Source organism: Egretta garzetta, unplaced genomic scaffold (genome assembly GCF_000687185.1).
Source record: "Egretta garzetta isolate BGI_Z169 unplaced genomic scaffold, ASM68718v1 scaffold285, whole genome shotgun sequence".
NCBI lineage: Eukaryota > Metazoa > Chordata > Aves > Pelecaniformes > Ardeidae > Egretta > Egretta garzetta.
The window spans coordinates 804,769-825,082 of NW_009259715.1; the positions used below are offsets into that span (position 1 = coordinate 804,769).

At 38.9% G+C, this 20,314-nt stretch overlaps 1 protein-coding gene across 1 annotated transcript in view; it reads right to left on the minus strand.

Annotated features, from left to right (window-relative positions):
- Positions 1-8,541: 8,541 nt before the first annotated feature.
- Positions 8,542-20,314, minus strand: part of STXBP6 (syntaxin binding protein 6) — an 87,323-nt gene continuing 75,550 nt past the window's right edge. Inside the window, exons 4-5 of the mRNA XM_009639062.2 lie at positions 17,346-17,503; positions 8,542-9,248 (exon numbers count right to left, since the gene is read on the minus strand). Coding sequence (XP_009637357.1) covers positions 9,225-9,248; positions 17,346-17,503 — 182 coding nt within the window. The 3' untranslated portion in view covers positions 8,542-9,224. The remainder of the gene's footprint in view (positions 9,249-17,345; positions 17,504-20,314) is intronic.

Consider the following 20,314-nt stretch of genomic DNA (forward strand, 5'->3'; position numbering starts at 1 on the left):
TCTGTATTGAGGGGAAATTCGGAAAAGGGAGAAAAAGAATGATAATGTCTGGCAAATAAGTATTTTCATATACTAACGTGATTTTCCTAACTTGCTCCATTAAGTATGTTTTTAATAATCGACTCTACATACATTCTAGTCTTTATGAAAAGACACAGTGTACTTCCATGTTTTCTTTCTTTCAGGCTATCATATGAAATATTCGAAGGTTCTCCTGGACACAGCATGCTAGTTTCTATACAACCCATTCAGAAATGCCTTAATGCACTGTGCTGAAACTCATAAAAATTGCAGAGCTGAAGCTGGGGCGCGAAAATTGCCTAGGGAGCCTATGATTATACAAACAAGCCTGCATCTTGGCTTACCCAAAACAACCCTTAACTATCATCACCTCCTAGAAAGCCTTTGCTGTCTGCTCTCTAGGGATTCCAGTCAGCCCTTCTCTTTATTTCCTTCAACTTAAAAAAAACCCCAAACCTTATTACTACCATTCCCAAAGCCTTTCCATCGTTGTTTTACGTTGACTTTCTTAGGAAGAAAAACCCTGAAGCTTTTTTATTTGCAGAGATTTCTAGATTCCCCTGGTGCAAGTAGCTGCACTTGCAGTCTGACTTGGGGAATCATTGCCTGTCTGGCGAAATGTTACTCTGTTGCTTTACAATCCTTGGAATGTCAGAAGTATGACAGATATTAATACAATTTCTAGTAAGACAGAAATTAATATTTACCAACATAAAGAATCTGTTTGAAACTTGGTAACAGCTACAGGGGTTTAGCAAGTCATAGCGTGAGCTGTCAGCCACTAATCCCACTGTGATGCGTTTCAGGTAGAAACTACGCTGTAAAGTAACAACATTGAGATAAACGCTTCGTGTTATTTTAGCAGTAATGTTTTTACAGATCTCAGAACAGAAAAATTCCAGATTTGAAGACAGCAGATACTGGAAGTTTTCACTTAACCCCACTACAGGACAAGGAATCACTACAAGCTGGTGAAATATTAAACTACCAACACTGTAAAGATCTTTTTGTATGGACGGGATGGCCAAAGAAGAGATTCTTGTATTTTTTGATGAGTTAGCGTGAAAATTAGCACATCTGTTTACCTTTCATTTGGGTTAAATTAAGCCCTCTGACATGACATTAGCATTTGATGAGGAGTGGAAAAGTTGCTTACAGCTCAGGGCACATAACTTTAACGTGGTCGAGGTAAAGTCATCATGAGCATACCTTAAAATGAAACCCTATGCTGTTCATTGGAGACAGCTAAACTGATGTTAAAAACCAGCCTGCCTACTTTTCTATTTGTATATTCTCTGCATGATCTTATGAAATTTAACTCTACATGACTGCCTTGCTTATTCCTTCTGTGACAACCACAAATCCCATTCTTTTCACAGACTATCACTTCTCCCCTGAAATGCAGAGTTCTGTTGCCCTTTTTGAGGGTCGAGGTTGTCCAGCCTATCCTCATTTCTTTACTGTGACTTTTTGGCCTTTCTGTGCCTTCTGTGTTCGCTGCATGACTCCCCTTCCCGGTGCCATCCATGGGAAGTGGTAAGACTTGTTTCTAAAACTACTTCTCATCCTATTCACATTGTTCCTTTGTAATAGTCTCTTTCACTCCAACCGACAATCCCAATGTTCGATTTCTACATTCCTAAAGCAGGGACAGGAAAGATTTTGAAGAGCTTTTTAATTTCATCCAGCTAAGAAAACAGCTGAAGTTAGGCTGCCTGAAATACTGCAGTATGAATTCCTATAGCAAATACCACTGCAGAATACAAGTATTTCTGATGCTTTATTAGGATTTATCTCCTTTTCCTGACATTACTTCTTCCATGCTTTTAGGAGGGAGGGTTCATTTCGAAAGGGCAGCTTAATGAAAGCTGACACTGGCAAGGCGCTCTGTGCGGCTCTGACACAGAGATGCTTTTGTTCCTTACACCAAACCAGGGAATGTCAGAGAACCGTTTGAACACAAGGCCACAGACATTTTTTCCTCACAGCTGCTGAAGCCTGTGACAAAAGGCGTATATACACAGCATCCCCCCAAATACCTCGGACTGAGTTCTTTCGTTGCATTGATACAATGCATTCAGCCTGAAAGCTGACAGCTTCTTGCAGCGCTTGTAAAATCCAAGTAGGGAACCAATGAGATTTTATTGCCGCCTTTGCCCAGCTTTCTTCTGGTGTCTCTCCAGAAACGTTTTGCAACAGCAGATTGCAGGCAGTGCACACCATGAAAGATATTCTATTGCTAGAGAAGGACGGAAAAAAAAAAAATCTTTGTCAGAAGCCTACTTCTCGTTCTGATGCTTTTAACAAAATAAGAAATTAAAATGTTTCCATTATAATCCTGACATTTTCTACTAGGAATAAAGAGATCTGGGTTTTATATTCTCAGATCTCCATTCTATTCCTGCCCATTCATTTACTGTAAATTACTTACTTCCATGCCTTAGTTTATACCTGTATGAAAGAAATTTGATATTTCTCTTCAAATTCTTGTTACAGGGGGAAAAATACTACATTCAGGATAAATACCTTGTATTATTACAGCTTCAGCACAGACTTTGGAGAAAAACCTTTAGCAAGATTAAGGAAGAAGCACCTAGGTTGGTGATCTAGCACTATGAATTTCTGACTGTTAAGTCTTGTCCTGAATCCCTTCAGACACGCTGAAACACCTTCACTGCAACTTTGCCCTTGTGATGTGAAGTATCCTCATTTTACGTGCAGTGCACGTCTACATCTTCATCTACAAACAGTAACAAACTGCAGTCAATAAAAAACGCAACAGGAGCTGTTCAAAGCCCAAAGGCCAAGGGCTGAAGATCATTCTTCATGTTGGTCTTAAAAAAACCCGAGAGTTTAGCTGCAGAGCCACCTCTTAGGATGAGGGACTTGTGAGTAATAAGAGAAAAACATGATGCTGAATATGGAAAGACTCTATGAAAGTGGGAACTAGGAAAGACAGTTGGGGCAGTAAGGAAGCCATGAATAACCTTGCACATTTACTGTGCCAGATAAGAGACGGAGGGATGAATTCATACCCAGTCAATGAACATGAATACATAGCCTCATCCTTCCCACCTACTTTGCCTCTTTCAGTGCCATTGCAGAGATTGCCATACAGAATAGAGACTTCAGGAAAAAAAAGGATTTTAATCTAACACCTACAAAGTTGAGGTAATTAGCAATAGCTAACAGTTAATGATGCTTTCCTCATGAACGCATGCTAAGAGTCATGAAACCTTGCCCAGCAGACAAATGATACCTTTCTCAGCCATCTGTCTTACAAATGATCCTATATGTAAAGCTATTATTTCAGCCAGACACTGGCAGCTCTGTGATTGTTCATGGCCTCAGTGAAGAATAGTACCTGTCACGCAGTTCGAGTGCTCCAACTTTGAACAGACCTGTTTTCAGCTTGTCTGAAATGCTGAACAACTGCATGTGGGGAAGCAACAGAAAAGAACAGGTAAAGATAAAAACTAAGGTTACTCACATACACAGGCTTAAAACCCCCTTAGGAGTGTCCTGAAGAAATTTTGCTAGAACTTACTGCTAAAATTGCAGATGGTTGTCTACCCACTTGTGAGAAAACACTAGTGGCAAGCCCTCCACCACTGCTGTTCTCTTCCCTGGGAGCTGCATCATCACAGGGCTCCCCCGGCAGTTACTCCATCACCTCTTCTGACTTGCTCACGTGGTGACCCAGAAGGCTCCAACCATTCCCTCTCCTTGCCGCACGAACAGTGCTTACGCTTCCTTATCCCTCAAGAGCAATATTGGGGTGCTTCCCACTGGGCTAAACTCTTCCAAGCCTCAAACAAATGAATGCAGCAATCTAGTATTAAAGCTAAATGCCTTCTTTCAGAGTGCCAACCATACCTACAATGTTAAGGATCTCACAGCGGTCATAAATGTTTCTAGATGCTATATTTAATAAAACTGGTAAAGGTTTTGGAAAGAAGGATTCTCATTAAAATCTTAGTACTTCCCACAAGTAAATGCACTTTTTAGAGACATCCTCATTTTCTGATCATGCTGATGCAAAGAAAGCTTTACTGTGTCTCTTCTTTCTGAAATAGGAAAAGCCCCTGACTCTCTGACTTGGCTGCAAACCAGCATGTTGTTTAATATTAGTTGCATGAGTTCAAGATGTCCTTTTTGATATAGTATGAAACACTATCAAAGTTTTCTAGTTTATTTTTGTCATTTTCCTTTCTGTTCTACCCAGAAGAGACCACTTAGAAGAAAACTCTTTGTCCTCCCACCTTTAGCAGCTACGGAATTTCAACACAATACAGGCTTGAACTTCAGTTCCTCCGCAAAAGCAATCACCATTTTAGCTACCAGAGACCTGTGAAATTGTTTAAAGTATCAATTAGAATTTTGTCACATGCCTATTCTCTACACTTCTAAAGCATCCAGCTTCCCTAGCTAACAAGCTTACTTTTATACCCTGAATACTCGGCATTAACACTGAAGATCTGCCATTCTACTGTGCTGCCACATAACTGTGTTTACACTCAGTTTAGGGTTGCTCAGCCACTGTGAGAATAAACAGAATAAACACTTTTCGTGCCTGTAATCAACCCCTGCCCAAGCTAGCCACCATCACATTAATTATTAAAAAATGTTACCACAATTCAGATTGCATCAGGTGACAGCAGACAAAAAGGCAGTAACAACTCAAAAAATAAAACCCCCTATAATTAAATACCATACAGTGCTTCCAGATGATGCACAAAACAAGCTGAAATGATCTGCTGTGAAGTGGATGCTGAGGTTTCAGAATTATTGGAAAAAACTAGTAATTTATATAAGTTCATGTTATTACCGCACTGGTAGCTGGCCACTTCCATGAGGGACTAATTTTGAAAAAAATTAAAGCCATTTTTAATCTGAGACATTGCAATCCTTAGCAAGTACTGGACAGATCTACTGATCTGCTCAGTAGTTGAAGTAGTGCAAATCATCACTGATATTGCGACTTGCAGCTGAAGGTGACGGGCATTTTAGTTTGATTTTCTCAGTCAAATATTATGCCTTCAGGAGTGCGGCAGCACCAATATTCTCCGACACACTCAACATACTAGCATATCTTTTACTTAGAAATCCTAATGTATTGAATCAGTGAACATTCATGCTTGAGCCTCTTCCATGACTCAAAGATAACAAACAAACCCCCATCACCTTCATCATAAATTATACTCAGCAGCAGACTAGGCTGACGATTGATGAAAATCATAAGATCAAGAAAAGCAGGCCAACATGGTGAAACTGATCTAAAAAAATGCTCAGAAAATGAACCCAACATATTCTTTTTCTACTCTTACAGGATAGATGTACAATAATGATGGAAAAGCACTGCCAAATTGTTGTGTGTAAACTACAACAAAATGCTGTTCTGATCATTTGCTTCTGATCCACCAGAGATCTATTTCTTTCATTAAAAGTTGCATACAGTTTGGGCATTGGGCATGCATGGCATTCAACAGTGGATGGATGACACGCATTCCAGCAAAATTTACCCAGTACTTAAATAAACCAGTCAACAATATTTGCCAACGGGACATTTTTGAGATTAGGGTCTCAGGGACTACATTTAAGCCTGAAAAAAAAGAAAAGAGATGGCAGCAAAATCAGTTCATATTTGATATAATTCTTCTGTAAGTAGCCCTCATTTGAATATTTGGGATTGCTTCTCTGTATGTAGAAGAATTCTACCTTTATAGTTTTATTCCCAGAGGGAAATTAAAACTGCTTTTGCTTTGATAAAAAATTATCAATAAAATTAGATGGCCAAAAGAAAATACTAACAATTTGAGAATAAGCATTTCACAGCAAATTGAAAGCAAATTAACACCTGTACAATTAACAAATTTTAACCTGCACAGCCTTTAGGTAGGATGCTAACTCAAACCTTTGTTAACTGTTGTCTGGAATCTGCTTGGACATGAAATCCTTCAACCTAGTTCCCATTACTTCTTTTTTGATTACAGTTTTCTTTCTAGAGAAAGTTTTCATCATTACAGTAGAAACTAATTTTAATCAGTTTTGCTAGAATGAAATACAGTTCAGCTAGAATGAAATATAAAAGTGTCATTTACAAGTAATTTATATTTTGAATAGACAACTCAAATAATGCAAGGACAGGTTTTTTTTTCATCACAGTTAAAGTATTTAATGACAAAACCAGGGTTTCCAGTAATGACTCAAGAGAGCAGGTCCCACTTTTATCCCCTGAATGGCACAAAATAATTTCTACATCTTTGAGAACTTTCAAGGAATTGGTTACAATAGATACCAGCAAGTATTACAATTCTGGCATATCATAGCAAAACCTACCTACCTTTAAGATCACTTTGAGAGAGCACATTTTTGTTAATATTTCACATAATGCACAACTTTTGCTAGACACAAAAGTAGCCTTTTAAGACAAAGTTTACAGTACAGTAGTCAAGTCTAACAATACATTATTTTTATTCTTTGCAGAACTTTAAAAAGATAAAGAAACTATTGATGTTGTTACAATTTACAAATACATTCTTTCATATGAAACATTAACCTGAATTATAGTATACGTTATGTACATGACTATCTAATAATACTAGGTTGTATACACTACAAGCTAAGTTCCAGAAGGAAATTGCAATGCTCTAAGATTTACCTTTGGATAGACATTTATACATCTCTGATTTTTCTCTAAAAACTACTAAATCTTGTAGTTTAATGAACAGCAAGAACAAAGTAAACACGCAGACAAACTGCTTTTCCTTGATTCAATAACACTAGGTTACTTAGAATTCCATAGTAAAAGACTTCTGGTGGTTGGATGAAAGTCCTGAGTTATGATACATAACACAATAAACTTAACTGGAGGATATTAAAAAAAAAAGCTGAAAAACTGTCAGCGGGACTAAAGTACTGTTTTAGAACAGTTCAACTCACAAAAGGTCTGGAACTTAGCAGTGCAACTGTGACCTCGTCCCGTCCAGCTGATATTCATGTAAACACCTGAAAACCTATGCCTTTTCATCTGAATTCAGAGAACTAATTCTTTTCAGGTATATCTGATCTGGGTTTCAGACATTTCTTCTAAATTATTGACAAGCTTAGAAGACCAGCTAGATGGCAGCAGTTCAAAACCTATTCCTTCTTTCAAAAGAAAGACTTGTGAGGTTAGCAGCAGAATACAGTTTAAAAAAGTAAGAGGGGAAAAGATGATGACAGAAGACAGCTATGCGGTCAAAAATGTACTCCCTGACTGATTTCTAATGCAGCTATTTTTAAAAAATAGCCTAACATTTTGTCTCTAGCAGAAGTTTCATTTCTAATGAGGGACTGTTTTCCTGGTTAATTTGCAGAGATACCCATAGTCATTACAATAGTGCTCGGAAAGCTACTGACATTTCCAGGACAAACATTAATTGTATATAGCTCAACAGAGTGTTCAGAACTCATGTTGTTAATGAGCCTGTTCTGATTTATAACAGATGTGGCCAAATTCCTTTTCAGTTGACAGTGCTGGATGTAGGGACTGTTGGAGCTGATGCTAAATAGATCTAAATGATTGTATGGTACTATACAGATGACAAATTTACCCCTTCTCCCAATTCCCAGTGTGAAATAAAATTAAAAGCTTCATACAATCCAGTTTAAATTAAAAAAAAAAATGTAAAATTTTAATGCAATCAGTTAACTGTTTTTCTAAGGCCAAGCATCTTTTTACAAAATGGGAATTTCCAAGAGGTTTTCAGTTACTTCAGCTTGTAGTAACTAAAATATTCTCAATTACAGAAGCTTTTATCTCTCTTACAAGTACTGCTCTGAGGACTTTAGACTGTTTAAAGTGTCATTAATAATGCAAAAATCTTATTCTACATTGAAAATTAAAACTACAGTACATTCATATAATGTCAGCTTTCGGGCTCTTCGGTAAGATGAGGACAAAAATGAAGAGCAGGCATCTTCAGAAGATGAAGGCTGAAACTTCTGCTAGGATTTCTGTTTCTAGCTTTTTTTTTTTTCCTTTTTTTTTTTTTCTTCATTCGAGAAGCGTATTAGAACATCTTAAAAAAATGTTAAGAAAACAGCTGAAGTAAAAGAGTAACCTACTTATTTTTGTAGGAGAATGGAGTGCGTATATCATATATAGTGAACATAGAATGAAGTAAGGAGTCACCCTTCCAGTAAGAATATTGAAAACTGAGACCCAAACTACAAGTTATGATTCTAATGTACCAAGACATGCTTTTTGAAAGCCTCTATTTTAAAAATCAGACAACTAGCTAACACAAAAGTCAGACAAATTTTTAATCAGACACATTTTTGAAGTGTTCCCAAAAATTCTTACTGTAGAATTTATGAAAAACAGATGCCTTGGAAAATAGTGCATTCTCATTTACATAGGCCTTTAGCCACAGAATCACAGGTAAAAGGAAAATGAAATGTTATTTTATACTAGATCACTAAATTCTAAACTGTGTTTGAGGCACAGCTATGTATGTGTAGATGTAAAAATTACTTTTTTTCCTCAATTTTGAAACCTCAAATATACATTCTGTAGGTTTCATTATACTATTCAAATAGTCAACCCAGAAGAGAAAATAGGAATATTCAAAATGCAGCACTGGTAACAGATTCCCCTATGAAATTCAGGTATGCACTTCTGAATGCTGGTGATGGCACATGCAAAACTTCTTACATTGGGCAGAAGAAACAAGTTTTTCTGTTTTCCAGGGCTAAGCAGTCTATTCACTATAGTCACAACCCCAGGTGTTTATTTCCAACATTCACATTCTTTTGATGCTACATAAAATGAAGAAAAATATACCCCTTCTTTGGATTTTATTTCGACATGTATGTCCACAACCAGTTAAATAATTTTCTGTACAACTGGGCAAGAATATTACTATTTTAATCCTGATCAGCTTTTCATTTGGTCCAGTTCCCCTGTTTGCTTTCACTCCTGTAACAACTGAAATACAGGTAGAAAGTACTGCAGGACTGTGTAGCAATATTACAAAAGAGGAACAAAAGTAAGTCAAAAAGGTAGAAATGCAACACTGTTTTCCTGCACAGAAACTGAACGAATGCATTTCCACTGAACTGGAAGAAAAAAAGCACACAGAAGTCTGGATCTCCTGTGAAAGTTGCTGAATGTAGCCTTTCCAGCTTCTCTCGGGAAGATTTCAACTTTGGGCAGTATCTCAGCATTTGTGCTTCATGGCAAGCTGAAAAAGAAAAAAAATAATTAAAGAGCGATCACGTGTAATGATAGCTCCTATCAAGCTAATGCGGCTCCTCTGGATCAGAAGAGTTTGTAAACTGAATTCCCCAAAAGATGCCTGAAATCCCTAACTTCTTTGCACACAGATGCGCAGTCGTTCCCCTCACTGTGACAGAGAGGCAGAGTCTCCCTTTGCTATGCCGAGGAGGCAGGATTTATCTGCTTTCATAGCTGTGTTCCCCGATGTTCCATTATTTCGCTATCTGGGAGAGGGACTAGAGCAGGACACTAGAAACAAAGACATGCTTGAAAGAACCACCATTTAGCCCTAATGATTTGGATTGTTAAATACAATCAGACATTCTAGACAAGTAATTTAAAACACCTGCGTGGCAGCTCTGCCACTATATAATGATGAAAAATTAAGGACTGATTGATTGCCTTTCTACCTCTGTGATTACTGATTATTTCCATTTCAAATAATTCAGAAATGGACTTGAAACTGGGAATGAGAGGGAGAAGAAAGAGCTAAAGTGAATTAAATTCTGTGTAAAAAGTGTAGACAAACAGACTTTGGCAAAACAAGCAGAGAACTTAGTTTTAGGCCCCATATAATAAAAAAAATTGATATCTGTAGATAACAGCATGCTAACAAAGCTGAGATGAGTGAACCCTCTAGGAAGTTACCTAGAAACCAGAACTAGTAGGGGCAATAACAACTTCCTCATTTGCTACCAGTAAAATGCTTACCAATAAATGACTCAAATTTAATTGATATAAGCGTTTTGATACTCAAGGACCTGGTCATTAATATGCCATTTTAAAAAATTATGATTTGTAGAGATATGCTGGAAAGGCATTTCAGCGTGAAAGAATTCCAATTTCCTTCTGCCCTTAAGCAACAAGATTTTTTTTCAGAAAAATATGTCTTTAGCAGGCAACTCTGACAAGTTATTATGATACTCTGAGCTCCTGTGCAGTCACCAACAAGGGCAAGGAATTTTTCAGAGGCAAGCAAGGTGAAGAAGGTGTCATGAGGAGGATTTGATAGATATCCTGAGCCAAGTTCCAGCCTTTACACAACTAAATATAGATACATGCTTTCATTCAACAAACTCTGATAGCCAAACCAGAAGCACTCTGTGAGTGCTATTGTTTCTGGTACAAACTAAGTGGTTTTGGTTCTTTTTTTTTTTTTTTTTTTTTTTTTTTTTTACAGGTGACTAAGGTGCTTTTTAAAGATGCTAGAAAGAGTATTCCTATGCCATGCATCTTACACTGTCTCCATTATGTGTTTTGTATCTTATAATAACCTGACATATAGCTGGAGTAGAATCATAGAATGGTTTAGCTTGGGCTAAGATCATCAAGTCCAACCGTAACCTGACACTGACATGTCCACCACTAAACCATGGCCCTAAGCACCACATCTGCATGTCTTGCAAATACAGCCAGGGATGGGGACTCAACCACTACCCTGGGCAGCCTGTTCCAATGCTTGACAGCCTCTCTGATGAAGAAATTTTTCCCAATATCTAATCTAAACTTCCCCTGGCACAACTTGAGGCAGGACCTGGCATTTGGCCTTGTTAAGTCTCACACAATTGGCCTCAGCCCATTGACCCAGCCTGTCCAGATCCCTCTGTAGATCCTTCCTACCCTCCAGCAGATCAACACTCCCACCCAACTTGGTGCCATCTGCAAACTTACTGAGGGTGCACTCGATACCCTCATCCAGATCACTGATAAGGAGATTAAACAGAACTGGCCCCAACACTGAGCCCCGGGGAACACCAGTTGTGACTGGCCTCCAACTGGATTTAACTCCATTCACCACAACTCTTGGGGCCCAGCCGTCCAGCCAGCTTTTTTACCCAGCAAAGAGTACACCTGTCCAGGACATAAGCAGCCAGTTTCTCCAGAACAATGCTGTGGGAAACAGTGTCAAAGGCTCTACTACAATCTAGGCAGTAAATATCCACAGCCTTTCCCTCATCCACTAAGTAGGTCACCTTGTCATAGAAGTAGATCAAGTTAGTCAAGCAGGACCTGCCTTCCATAAACCCATGCTGACTGGGCCTGATCACCTGGTTGTCCTGTACATGCCATGTGATGGAACTCAAGATCATCTGCTCCATAACCTTCCCCAGCACCGAGGTCAGACTGACAGGCCTGTAATTCCCCAGATCCTCCTTCTGGTCCTTCTTGTAGATGGGTGCTGCATTTGCTAACCTCCAGTCAACTGGGACCTCCCTGGTTAGCCAGGACTCTTGATAAATGATGGTTCCACCAGCTCCCTCAGTACCCTTGTGTGGAACCCATCCAGCCCCATAGATTTGTGTGTATCTATGTGGTGTAGCAGGTCACTAACCATTCCCCCTTGTATTAGGGGGGGCTTCATTCTGCTCCCTGTCCCTGCCTTCAAGCTCAGGGGTCTGGGTACCCCGAGAACAACTGGTCTTACTATTAAAGACTGAGGCAAGAAGGCACTATGTTTCCTCCCACATCCAATAAAGGATGGACCTTCTCCTTAGCCCTCCTTTTGTTGCTAATGTATTTACAGAAACATTTTTATTGTCTTTTACCACAGTAGCCAGGTTAAGTTCTAGTTGGGCTTTGGCCCTTATAATTTTCTCCCTGCATAACCTCACAACGTCCTTGTAGTCCTCCTGAGTTCCTTGCCCCTTCTTTCAAAGGTCAAAACCCCTCCTTTTGTTCCCGAGTTCCAGCCAATGCTCTCTGTTCAGCCAGGCTGGTCTCCTCCTGCTGGCTTATCTTCCAGCACGTGGGAACAACCTGCTCTTGCACCTTTAAGATTTCCTTCTTGAAGACTATCCAGCCTTCCTGGACTCCTTTACCCTTCAGGACTGCCTCCCAAGGGACTCCATCAACCAGTTTCCTAAACAGGACTGCCCTCTAGAAGTCCAAGGCAGCAGTTCCACTGACCCCCCTCCTTACTTCTCTGAGAATCAAAAACTCTTATCATTTTCTGTGCCCAAGACAGCCTCCAACTGTCACATCACTCACAAGTCCTTCTGTGTTCATGAACAACAGGTCCAGCAGGGCACTTTCGCTAGAACAAGGGCTAGTGACCGTGAGACTTCTCCCAGTTGCTTATAGAATATTTCATCTGCCTCTTCATCCTGGTTGGGTGGTCTATAACAGACTCCCACCATGGTATCTGCATTGTTGGCCTTTCCCCTGATTCCTAACCATAGACAACTCAACCATCATCAAGCTCTAGACAGTCAAAACATTCCCTAGCATATAGAGCTACCCCACAGACTCTCCTTCCTCACCTATCCCTTCTGAAGAGTTTATGGCCATCCATTGCAGCACTCCAGTTGTACGAGTCATCCCACCACATTTCTGTGATTGCAACTATATGACAGTTTTCCAGCTGGATAATGGCTTCCAACTCCTGTTTGTTGCCCAAGTAATGTCCAGACATACAAATTAAGCTGTAGGAGAAATCTGTATCCAGTCATGATACTATGGTGGTGAAATTAATTATGGGCTGACAATAATTCAAAGTACTTTTACTGATTTACTGAATTCAACTATAAAGCAACCAAAATGGGAACTCTGCTTTGCTGCACAAAGTGTTCACAAATACTAGGAAGTTAAAATTGGTGCCTTTCTCTTCACTGTCATTGTTTTGCCAGAAAATCACAATTTTGCCATTTAAGCAACATTCAGCTGGACCTTGCTTTCCTGGTTTCACTGGAGTAGTATGTTTTCTGTACAAACACCTAAGGTCTGAGTAGCAGCTGCCCCTCAAAGAGGAACATCAACAAGAAACAATACTGTACTTATTCCTAAATGCTCCACTAACACCCCAACAAAACTCTCTTGCAAACCAAAGCACACCACCATAAAACAACAATCTCCCTAACCTAATACATTCCTGGGTGGCTGCCCTATGCGTTTTTGTGGGATAACAGTAGAGGAATTGCAGGCCTACGGCACCTCTAAGATACAATTCAAGGTTTGGGGGACCAATACAGAAAAAAATTCAAGAAAGAAAATGTAAATCCCATTTTACTAAGTTAGCCTTACCATCATTAAGATGACAAGTATTAATTTGCAGTCCTCTAAGAACTAAACTATATTATGTTTTCCTCAAACACAAAGATGTTATTTTCTTGTTAAAAAGACAAAAGCTAAGCATTTATTCCAAATCCTTAACTCTCATCCACTGAAAGACTGTCACACTCCCGTTTCAAGCAGCTGGTAATTGGGATAGCTTCAACAACACATGGCCTCACACTCATCTGAGGAAGACTGGTTATCTGTAGAACTGGACTGGCTGGAACATTTCATAAATCTCAGCCCAGCACACAGTCATTAATTGCATCACTTAAGACATTTCCTGCAGAAACTTCTCACTTACTGCCACAGAGACATGTGAACTCAAATGACTATGTACAAATTCCTGACTGTGAATATTCCCATATTTCTTATTTGACTAAAAAAATAAAACACTTGCATTATGGATTTTTTAGCTTCGCTACCATTTCTTCTATGTTTCCCTCCAATTTTTGTTTTGAATTATTACATCAGGATTTTGTAAATTTTTATTTCTAAATATGGTAAAGCTATAAAAGATGATATTTTTATTACAATACTGCTTCCTTCAATCCTGAGATGTTTAAAATAAAATTTTCCTAGTAGAACCTGTTGAAAAGATATGTTTCTGTTCAGATCATGTCTTCGTCTGTGGAACTGCTGTTTTGCACATGTGGAAGATGTACAGAAACATTTTTATTGTCTTTTACCACAGTAGCCAGGTTAAGTTCTAGTTGGGCTTTGGCCCTTATAATTTTCTCCCTGCATAACCTCACAACGTCCTTGTAGTCCTCCTGAGTTCCTTGCCCTTTCTTTCAAAGGTCAAAACCCCTCCTTTTGTTCCCGAGTTCCAGCCAATGCTCTCTGTTCAGCCAGGCTGGTCTCCTCCTGCTGGCTTATCTTCCAGCACGTGGGAACAACCTGCTCTTGCACCTTTAAGATTTCCTTCTTGAAGACTATCCAGCCTTCCTGGACTCCTTTACCCTTCAGGACTGCCTCCCAAGGGACTCCATCAACCAGTTTCCTAAACAGGACTGCCCTCTAGAAGTCCAAGGCAGCAGTTCCACTGACCCCCCTCCTTACTTCTCTGAGAATCAAAAACTCTTATCATTTTCTGTGCCCAAGACAGCCTCCAACTGTCACATCACTCACAAGTCCTTCTGTGTTCATGAACAACAGGTCCAGCAGGGCACTTTCGCTAGAACAAGGGCTAGTGACCGTGAGACTTCTCCCAGTTGCTTATAGAATATTTCATCTGCCTCTTCATCCTGGTTGGGTGGTCTATAACAGACTCCCACCATGGTATCTGCATTGTTGGCCTTTCCCCTGATTCCTAACCATAGACAACTCAACCATCATCAAGCTCTAGACAGTCAAAACATTCCCTAGCATATAGAGCTACCCCACAGACTCTCCTTCCTCACCTATCCCTTCTGAAGAGTTTATGGCCATCCATTGCAGCACTCCAGTTGTACGAGTCATCCCACCACATTTCTGTGATTGCAACTATATGACAGTTTTCCAGCTGGATAATGGCTTCCAGCTCCTGTTTGTTGCCCAAGTAATGTCCAGACATACAAATTAAGCTGTAGGAGAAATCTGTATCCAGTCATGATACTATGGTGGTGAAATTAATTATGGGCTGACAATAATTCAAAGTACTTTTACTGATTTACTGAATTCAACTATAAAGCAACCAAAATGGGAACTCTGCTTTGCTGCACAAAGTGTTCACAAATACTAGGAAGTTAAAATTGGTGCCTTTCTCTTCACTGTCATTGTTTTGCCAGAAAATCACAATTTTGCCATTTAAGCAACATTCAGCTGGACCTTGCTTTCCTGGTTTCACTGGAGTAGTATGTTTTCTGTACAAACACCTAAGGTCTGAGTAGCAGCTGCCCCTCAAAGAGGAACATCAACAAGAAACAATACTGTACTTATTCCTAAATGCTCCACTAACACCCCAACAAAACTCTCTTGCAAACCAAAGCACACCACCATAAAACAACAATCTCCCTAACCTAATACATTCCTGGGTGGCTGCCCTATGCGTTTTTGTGGGATAACAGTAGAGGAATTGCAGGCCTACGGCACCTCTAAGATACAATTCAAGGTTTGGGGGACCAATACAGAAAAAAATTCAAGAAAGAAAATGTAAATCCCATTTTACTAAGTTAGCCTTACCATCATTAAGATGACAAGTATTAATTTGCAGTCCTCTAAGAACTAAACTATATTATGTTTTCCTCAAACACAAAGATGTTATTTTCTTGTTAAAAAGACAAAAGCTAAGCATTTATTCCAAATCCTTAACTCTCATCCACTGAAAGACTGTCACACTCCCGTTTCAAGCAGCTGGTAATTGGGATAGCTTCAACAACACATGGCCTCACACTCATCTGAGGAAGACTGGTTATCTGTAGAACTGGACTGGCTGGAACATTTCATAAATCTCAGCCCAGCACACAGTCATTAATTGCATCACTTAAGACATTTCCTGCAGAAACTTCTCACTTACTGCCACAGAGACATGTGAACTCAAATGACTATGTACAAATTCCTGACTGTGAATATTCCCATATTTCTTATTTGACTAAAAAAATAAAACACTTGCATTATGGATTTTTTAGCTTCGCTACCATTTCTTCTATGTTTCCCTCCAATTTTTGTTTTGAATTATTACATCAGGATTTTGTAAATTTTTATTTCTAAATATGGTAAAGCTATAAAAGATGATATTTTTATTACAATACTGCTTCCTTCAATCCTGAGATGTTTAAAATAAAATTTTCCTAGTAGAACCTGTTGAAAAGATATGTTTCTGTTCAGATCATGTCTTCGTCTGTGGAACTGCTGTTTTGCACATGTGGAAGATGAAAGGGCAACACACACTAGTGAAATGTGTTCAAATCTTAATGAAGATTCATACCGGCCCAGCTACGAGAGGCATTTTTAATTCCCTACCAAGTAGCAGTCTGTGCTTTACTCTGAAGCAGCAAACCTTTTGCCCCCTATCCTAGAAGCAGTGGTAGCTGCTGCTTAAGATTGGTTTTCTAAGTTGGCATAGTTATCATCACTGGCAGGGGAAAAAGTGGTGTTAGACAGAAGAGTTCAAGATGGAAGAGTCCAAGGCTCATACCATCCTGAGGCCATTAAGCTGAACCATGAACCATGCTAACCTAAACGGACCACAAAGTAGAGGATTATCCCAGTAAATATTAAAAAGAGTGATTTTGTGACATTTTAATGACTACATATAACAGAGGCTTGTATAGAACTGCAAGATATCAAACCAGGATTTCCAGCGTTAGTGCAGTAGCCGGGCAATTTTTGGCATAAGCAGGATAAAGCCTAGCTCATGTACTAAGCAGCAAAACTATCAAAATTGCATGCTAAAATGCTTGATCAAGATTAGAAAACTTTTATGGGTTTTTTTTGAAAAGCATTCTGTCTGCTGTGGATGTGTTACACAGCCACCAAATCAAATGCTGCGGATGCCTAGAATTTCTGTCACAGAGATGGAAGCTCAGCACCATTATGCACATGCAAGAAGTAACAGGCATAGTACTATCAATACCTTCCAGCAGGAACAGGGAATGGCCATACGTATCTGAGACAGTACAGTACCTTGAAATCCTCATAAATAACATTTCCAGACATAAAAAGATACATATTCACGAACAGACAGTCAGAGACCTATGACTGCTTATCAAAGGACATTAACAATTCCACTATACTGCTGCACAAAGTAGGAGGAATAGTACCAAACAGTAGTGGGAAGATGGATTTGAAATATGCTTCAAGAAGGTGAAGATTGGTAGTTTCAATTCAAGTGGGAATGCAACAAACCTCAGATCTATGCACAGAAAAAGTTATAAACCAGAAATCTGCCAAGTGAGGAACAGTATCAAGGAAAACAGCAAGCTGTTTGTAAACAGAGACTGACTGCAGCTCTTTCTAGAGCTTCCTCCTCTCAAAATAAAGGAACGTGTGTCTTCAAGCTACTGAGTGCCTTATCCTGTGAAAATCTTACCTTGTGTGCAGTTTCTGCAAACTGCTGAGCACTGTTTTTCAGCTCCTCTGTCTTTTCTTCTGCTCGACCTAGCCTTTCACCACGCTCATTCAAAGCCTGACTTGCCTTCTGTACTGCACTTGTCACACTGTCTGCTGCTGAATGGAGTATGCTGTTTCCTGCAATATCAAAAGAAACTATTAGAACATCCAAATATACTTATGCTTCATATTAATTACAATTATTTTAATTTATAATGTTCTAGAGCTGAGCTATTATCTACTAGTTTCCATCTAGTTGCATTTTGGATAACGGGATAAGTTACTGTTTTCTCACTCAAACCATATTATTAGCAAATTCTAAGCAAGTACCATAGGACAACATAATACTTGGGGAATATAAGGAAGCAGTGGACATAACTACGTATTATTTTTTAAGCCTTATGATCACACATCATTTCAGGAAGCTCTTCTACTAAACCAACGAAACCATTCACAAGCGCACACAGCTTCTTCACAAAACTAATGTTAATATAGTTTAATTTGCTTTAGAAGTTACGTTATTTCCCTAGAGAAGAAACGCTTGACACCACAGGACACATCTGTATGAATTCACCTTTTTTCCCATATTATAATTATTAAATAGTATTTCATTTACAAGTGTACCCCAAACACTATTACTACAGTTATTGTATGCTGCCCTGATCTATCCACCTCTGACCCTTCTCCACACAGAGCACTAACCGTGTTTCACATGACAACATACTTTATCATTTAAACCTTAGTATTAAAAGTCCCAGCAAGGCTCAATATCTTATAAGCCTTTACCATCCAAATGGTACCACTAAGCTGTACCATCCAAATCGACTGATCCATTTCTCTGTTTCTTCTCTGGCACACAAATGTAGTAGCTTCTTCAAGTTTTCAAGAGAACTGCGTTTCTCCTCTATGTTCACCGCTCTTAAATGCTCACTCTCTTCAGTACTTCTTTCCGTACTGCCCCTCAACAGAAGGGATTATCCTTTTTCTGGAATGAACTGCCGATGAATGTTTATGATATGAGTCACAGTACAAACTGAAAACTCTTCAGAGAAAGTTACACATTATCAGTATGAACTGGTACGTATTAAAATACGCAGGACAAAAAAAAAGTTATCTTGTCCTATCCTTCCTATCCTTTAACCTTTTCAGCAAAAGGACTAGTAAAAATTCAGCCTTTTGCAATACGGTAGTCCCTTAGTGTCTTCCACAAGCTTTAAAACTTAATCTAACTTACAAGGAATTTTTTATCTTGGCATTTGTTGTCTAGACACATACAAAGGCACTGTGAGAGCCAGAAAGCCAAGACAGAGTATTAACCAGGAGGCATGCTGTTGCTGCCTGTTTTCTAAACTGCCCCAAATATTGTAATGGCACAGAGCCTTTTTTCACAGCATTAAAACCAAGTATGTAACACTTTTAAATGAATTGTGCTGGTAGTGGTACAAAACTAGTGCAACACACGAAGCTGAACCGAGCCCTACAGCAAATCTGCTGTTATAACAAAGTTTGCTGTTCTTAGGGACATACAAAGACCAGTGAAAATAAACACAAACCTACTGCTTTTATCATTAATCTGAAAAGTATGTCAGGTTAAAAAATAAACCCCAAACAATTTGAAGGGTTATGTTGCTATTATTTTCATAAGGAAAAGGAAGAACAAAAGACCCATTCAGACTCATTTCACAGATAACACTCCTCCCTTGGAACCAGCAAACAAACAATGAGGAGGGAAACTGGAGGCTGCCCCAGGTAGCCTGTGGAACAACAGTACAAGCTGCACATGCAGGAACTCTTGAGAGATAAAATGGCCTTAAAATTTTACTAAACTAAAACATAACTACTATCAAACTACAGAGGTGGGGGAGGGACCCAAACACCTACACACACTGACTCACATACGATGAGTCGATATGAGAAACACGAAGCAAAGAGCACCCTGGCCTCCTGAATACCAATATTGTTACATTTTTCACATCAGTAATTAAAAATAATGGATGTATATGATGTGGAACAGCTAAAGGTTTGGTTTTTTTCTATTGTTGCATGGAACAAAGAGGCTGCATTTAGAAAAGGAAAATAACAACTGGGATTAATGTTGAAGAGATGAATATCTGAAAATACTGTGAGCTGGAATTAGCAGAGACAAAAATGAAACTATCTTTTCAAGTGGTCTCTCTTCAAACACTGAGGAATTTCATAATAAAACCAAACAACTTTAAATATTGTACACTTTCTTACTTCAAGATTTTTCAGTCAATTGTTATTTTGTTCATAACTGGCTCGTTTAAAGCCAGTTCTTATAGGAGATTATTTTGGCTTCTATTCAGGTAGCTTTTCCAATAAACACATGTACTCTGGGCAACACTGCACTGGAAATAGTTTCCCTGTTTTGGTGGTGTGATCTAAAGGCTTTAACCTCTTGTATTAATCAGTGCTAGTTTTCTAGGATAAGAGTTTTAAAAGCTCTCAACACTGGATTAACTCTGTGGTTGCTTTACAAGATCACAAAGCTACTGTTGAATTCAAGGGAAGCAGGGTACCTGGAGAGCTTTATAAAACTCAGTGTCTTCTGAAGTTTTAAGATGCGCTGAGAAGTTAACACATTGCTGACCTTCTGTCAACATCAATAGGGAATTGCAGAACGAAAATATTCTGTATTTTCTGTATTCCTGAAAAGATCAGGATTTGTGGTGGAAGATTAATATCTATTTCTCTACGTTGTCTTCATCAGAGAAGAACAAACTTGAAAGTTTGGCACAATGACAGTAGTTGTTTTTCTCCCTAGCTTACACAATATTATGTTCTCTCCAGGTAAGATCTGCTGTATTTTTCTCGGGCAGTGACTTGCAGAAGCTGTTATTCTGAGACTGTTTTAGAGAACTACTTTTGGATAATCTTTTCCAATGGAATGTCTGTAAAACAATAAAAAAAAAAAGCCCACTCTGACCT